The following is a 5671-nucleotide window of genomic DNA, read 5'->3' as shown; positions in this document are numbered from 1 at the left end:
CTGAGCCCGCTGCCTGGTAGCCGTGGGGCTGCACTGTGCCCTGATGCAGGCAGCTGGTGTCGGCTGCTCCCAGGGCCACTGTAGCCGGGGCTGTGGTGAGTGCCACGCCTCATGCCGCCCGGGGCTCTGCTTGTCCGCACTCACCCCAGCCCAGGCTGGAGTGGCCCTGGGAGCAGCTGGCATGGTGCAACCCAGGAGCAGAGGTAAGTGTAGACAAGCGGAGCCCAGGCACCGGGGCGGGGGACACGCAGTGGAGCACAGTGCAGCTCAGCAACTGCAGGCAGCCAGCACCAGGCACCAGCTGCTCGGAGAGCTGCTGCAGCCGGGGCTGGGGTGAGTGGGGCCATGGCCCTTTCCCCTCCCCCCACAGACTTACCTACTTGGGGGGGGAGGCATCTATGCTGAAGAGAAAATTTACCTCGCATATAATGAATTATGGGTCTTAATATGCTCATCGCATAAGAGCAAATTTGGATATAAAGAACCTGCATAAGTTGAGGGAAACCTGTACTGCATCAAGTAAACTTCTAATATAGTTTGTGCTCTGGTTTCATGATGCTTTCTGATAAGTGATGCAAGCTGAATATTACTAACAGTGGCTGAAGATAAGCCAAAATGTTCTCTCTCAGTTGTTTAAGAACATTTAAAACACATTTTCACTAAATCAGAAACAAACAAACCCCCCCAAAACCAAGCAAATTCAAAACAGCCCCCTAAATAAGAGCCGTAACACAAAAAATATACAAGCAATAAAAAGGACAGCCCCCACCTCCACAATCTACAACAATATAACATATGAAAATATACTTGCCTCATCTTCTGAGTAGTTGTAGGCTGAGGCTACAGCTCCCCACATCTTACTGGCTACATTAGCTGCTTGTTTCATGCCTGACTTCAGAACGTCTATTTTCGGTCCAGAAAGTATGTTATCTAACTTCAGACTGGATAAAGTTGTAACCACAGATCCCAGTGAGCCATGCTGAGGAGAATGACCCAGCCCCGTTACAGATGAAGACCGCTCCTTCTGCACTCGTGAACGGAACGGTTGCTTTGGTCGCCCAGCAAAGGTTTTGGACCTGGAAACTGAAGGGCTCTTCCTACTTTCATGTTGCTTTGGAACTCGTGGAATTGAATCTGAAGGTAGGCTTGATCTCTTGTCTTGGGAGTGATCAAGTGTACTAGATACTGTTATTTCTCTGCTCTCTTCCTTGTGTAACTCCATGCTGGGAAATTTGCTACCAACAGGGCTTTTCAGGTTCATGTAGCTTTCTATTTCATCAGCCAGATAACGCGATACAACTGGCATTGTCTTTTCTTCAGTCTCTGAGCATTTTGGCTTTATGCTTTCAGTAGCCAGCAGAGATAAAGGATCTGAGCCCACTTCAACATCTTCCCTTTCTACAGGCTTAACAACTCCATACAAGCTATTCCTTTTATTTGCTGCATCTTTGGGTTCCATTTTCCCATTTGTGGACTGATTACCAGCCAGCAGTTTGGTAAGGTGGTCTTCTGCTTTGTCTGCATTGTCATCACCTCCATTCTTAAGGTGCTCTGGCCCTTCCTCAGGCTCCTCCATCACTGGTGAGGACCTATGTTCCAATTCCCAAGTACCTTTACTCATATAAGTCCTATTGCCACTCAGCGCAGGGACCTGCTGGTCACCCATACTGTCAAAGTTAAGGGATTTACTAGTATGTGTGGGTGATGTTTTGGCCCCAGATAAAGCAGCTGTGAGAATCTTGGCATCTGCTCCCATCATTATTGCAATTTCACTAGAAATCAAGTCCAAACTGCCTTTCTTCAACAGCATACCTGCTCTGCTTTCACTGCTAAAACTGCAGCTCCTCTCTGAAAAAAGTTTCTGTCTCTTCTGTCCTTTTTCACTTGTTTTCTTGGGAGAAGCATCATCAAAGACTGAACCTTCAATGGAATCCTGAGCTATGAAGGGTGGGGTAGATGCAGTTCCTAAAAAGAATGCAGGTGGCTATTACATGATATGCCATTACCATCAACACGGACTGAGACTAGTCCTCTAAGGCCCTTGCCAGATGTGCAGGTAAAGGCACAATAGGATCTAATGCACAATCCATACACTCATGCTTCCTGCCATGACACATGTGCATGGCAGGAAGTATGATGGACTGCACATCATATCTCATCATTCCTTTTCACCAGTACATGGTGCACCCCTGCAGCTGGGAGCCCAGATCAGCTGATGGGGCTTCTAGCCATGGGAGGACATGCTATACCCCCATGCTGGGAGCCCCATCAGCTGCAGGCTCCCAGCCTCAGTGGTACATGGTCTGTCTCCATGGTTGGGAGCTCCCAACTGCAGGGGTGCACCTGGCCACAAGTTTGATTAATGGTGTCATAGGATCCAACCACAAAGTTATTATACATTTTTTGTGGAACAACATTGTGGCTTATTCCTTGCTTTATGATGCTGTTAACTGCTTTAAGGTGTGGCCAGGTTACAACTTAAGGTGTGACATTTCAAGTGTAACGTGTGGCAGGGGCCCAAGTACAAGTCAGATGGTCTGCACTATTTTCAACATTTTACAAGTTTCCTAATGAAAAAGTAGTAAGCCTACTTGAGAGCAACCCTGCAAAGATAACATTGAATCACAAGATATCTGTGGAAAGATTAAAATTATTGCTTTGTTTAGTATTAGTCTGAATAGCACCCTCAGACCCACAGCAAAGATGGGAATTTGGCACTCTCTCTCTCCCCCTATCAAATTCAAGAACCCATTTAATGCTCCTTGGATAATTTTTTTCCCCACAAACAAGATCATTCTTCTGCTCAGTTTTTTGCCAACCTCTACACTTTTTTTGCATTTCCTGTGGCACTGCTTCTAGGACAGCACTGTACAGCTATAGCAACAGTTCTGTGGTACATTTAAGTGCTCAGTGCACATGTCAGCAAGAGCAGAATGCACACCTGTGCAGACTAGCCTGTCATATCTGCAAGGTGATACTTCAGGATTGGGCTGTCAGATACTAATAATGAGATTCCCAGAGCTATTTCAGTTTCTCCTAGGGCAGCCCTTGGTTTAGTTTATGCCTGAAGCTACTTTTGCAATGCAAGCACCAAGTCTGAACATTGCTAAGTACATTCTACCTAAATTATGATATCCACAAATACTACTTATCACCCAAATCATCTTATCATTGCTTAACAAACGTTGTAATTTTGTTTCTTCAGGATTCCATCAGGTGACAAAACTGTTTAGATCTGGGTGTTTCAGTTTCGCACTGGTTCCATCCTCTTCTCTAAAAGTCACCAGTTTCCTTACTCATCACATGAGGTAAGAGTGCAGCAGAAGGTAGTAAGAGTATATGAGATACTATGCTTGGTGCCTACATAGTGATTCCTAGGCATAAAATCTCATAATTAACAAGGGAAATCAAATATATACTCCATTCTATACAGCCAATCAGTGGCAGAACCAGTAATCTCTTTGAATTCTGACTGCCCTGCCCTTGCCCTAGGACCACCTTGTCAGCACGGGTTTCAAGTACATTGCATATCTCCTGGGAGACATCTGCAAGTAACAAGAGTCATTGTGAACAATGCACTCCAGTGACTTACCACCACTGCTTTTTCTGCCAGTGCCATCAAAAATGCCAGATGGAACTTTCACAATACTGTTTCCCCAGGTGGGTGGCTCTGTCAGACTGTGAGGTTCTGTACTCAGCTGCTGCTTTTCACCAGAGTCATCCGTAGCGCAGACCTCTAAGAAATGAAAAGCTCAGTTTTCATTGTTCTGCCTAAACAAATAGCTTGATCTGTATTGATTGGCACGATACACTTTAGACAAACTGTTCCGTCCCTAACACACTACCTATGAATTCAGTCTTGTTCACGAAAGATGCTGACACTCAGCACTACTGGAAGTGCTCAGCAGCCTGCAGGACTGGGTTCTATAAAAGCAGTTTTTTAATCATCATTTTCTGCATGTGAAATACTACAGGACACTAGGTGCATAAACATTTTCACACTTTTGCGCATGGATTTATTTAAATGGTAATTTTATGTTAAAAATGGTACTGGCTGCTTCACAGCCAAGAACATGCACAAGTTTTGGACCACTTACATTCTATGCACTGGAACAAAGAAAAGTTAAGATGTTTCTTCCAGGAAATTTTCTAAAGTAAACTACTAACAGGACCCATAAAAATAATGAACACACAAAGTAATTAGGGTTTTCTCTCATTATTGTCCTTTGGCATTACTGCTCATAGCTGAGGCAAGATCAACCATGATTCAAAAGAACAATGATACAACTCAGCTAAAATACCCAAGTGTGACATGAAAACACTCCTACCACTGAGCCAATTATGGTAGGCTTCAACCAGATACACAAAGTTATGCACAAGAGAAGAAGCTAGCGAGAGGAGCATTATAAGAGAAGGAGCTAGTGAGGAGCATTATAACAATTAACCACTAAGTCTCTTTGTGGTAGCTTTGTTATTTATATTATGACAACACTACAGCTTCCAAGGGAGATTTAGGCTCACAAAGAGATACATATTAAGAGGCAGGCTCTGCACTTACAAAGCTAAATCTAAATGAACTAGGCTGACAAGGGATATGAAGAACAAGAAAAAGCGAGTGTGTACAGATGTACTAAGGTGACTTAAAATAAGGGGTGCCTATACACGAGCAGGGAAGCTGCTCTGAAGCCCTGGAATTCCAGCACGTTGAAGCAGACTCAATTAATCGAATCTGCTGAAGCATGGCACTTACTGTGCTCCAGCAGATCTCCTGTGTCTTGTGTTTCAGCATCCTTATGCTTAAAAATGGCAGTGGGGACACTTGAACTAAAGTTCGTCAAATGAGGTTTAGATCAAGTGCCCCTCTGCCATTTTTAAGAGTGAGGATGAATGAGATGCAGCGGTGCTTTAATTAGACTGGCTTTCGGAGACACTAATTCAAGCACAGCCCCTCACACCCCTAAAGCATATATATAAGTGCCCAAGGAGACTTGAAATAAGCCACATTGGAGCACACACATGTACATCTCCATGCTTGTAGCCATCTTGTGAGCTAAGTCAACTTAACTAATGCAACTCAAATAATGCACCTTATTATCTTTTAAGTTGACTCTGCTCCACATATGTGTGTATGCTCCAACCGTTCAATCGGCTTAACCTTGAGAAAGTTAGTATGTGTGTATGCACCCAGTGAGCCGAGACACAACAGTATGTAACCCACAATGGTAACTGTGTGGCAACCTGTTTAGGGAATTTTATTGATTACATGGCCTTGTAAAAGGTAAAAGAAACCTTCAGTGAAAAACTAAACACTTAACCTTCTGTCAAGTCTTCAGTTTTAGAAGATTTTTTTCCCATTAGTGTCCCATTTGCATGAAGGCTATATCCATCCTCCCGTACAAGTTCATCCTTGGATCCATATCCCTGGTCTGACTGACCACCTGGGAAAGGAATACAAATAGTCTAACAGGTTTCCATTTTTAAATGTGCAGATCTGTTGCACACGCCATTACTTTAGAAAATATTTTAGAGCAAGTCTACAACAAGGTTTTGAAAAAAAGTTTCAGATTAAGATCATCTAATGCACACACAGAATATTAAACTTTGCGATAGCAAAAGTAGAATGACAGTAGAGACAGAAATACAAAAACCTACTTTAACAGTCTAATTGCCC

General features: G+C 43.6%; 1 protein-coding gene across 7 annotated transcripts in view; it reads right to left on the bottom strand.

Moving 5' to 3' along the window:
* Positions 1-5671, bottom strand: part of DENND4C (DENN domain containing 4C) — a 121539-nt gene that overhangs the window by 23266 nt on the left and 92602 nt on the right. For 4 of the 7 annotated variants that reach the window (XM_014525644.2, XM_025191760.1, XM_014525646.2 and 1 more), the window contains 3 exons: positions 5316-5438; positions 3593-3736; positions 812-1965 (listed from right to left, as the gene is read on the bottom strand). In XM_014525644.2, coding sequence (XP_014381130.1) covers positions 812-1965; positions 3593-3736; positions 5316-5438 — 1421 coding nt within the window. The remainder of the gene's footprint in view (positions 1-811; positions 1966-3592; positions 3737-5315; positions 5439-5671) is intronic. The other 3 variants (XM_025191761.1, XM_025191762.1, XM_025191759.1) reach the window with 2 other exon arrangements.

Source organism: Alligator sinensis, unplaced genomic scaffold, assembly GCF_000455745.1.
Source record: "Alligator sinensis unplaced genomic scaffold, ASM45574v1 scaffold59_3, whole genome shotgun sequence".
Lineage (NCBI taxonomy): Eukaryota > Metazoa > Chordata > Crocodylia > Alligatoridae > Alligator > Alligator sinensis.
The sequence above is the reverse complement of the archived record's forward strand: the minus strand, read 5'-3'. Positions and strand labels throughout refer to the sequence as shown.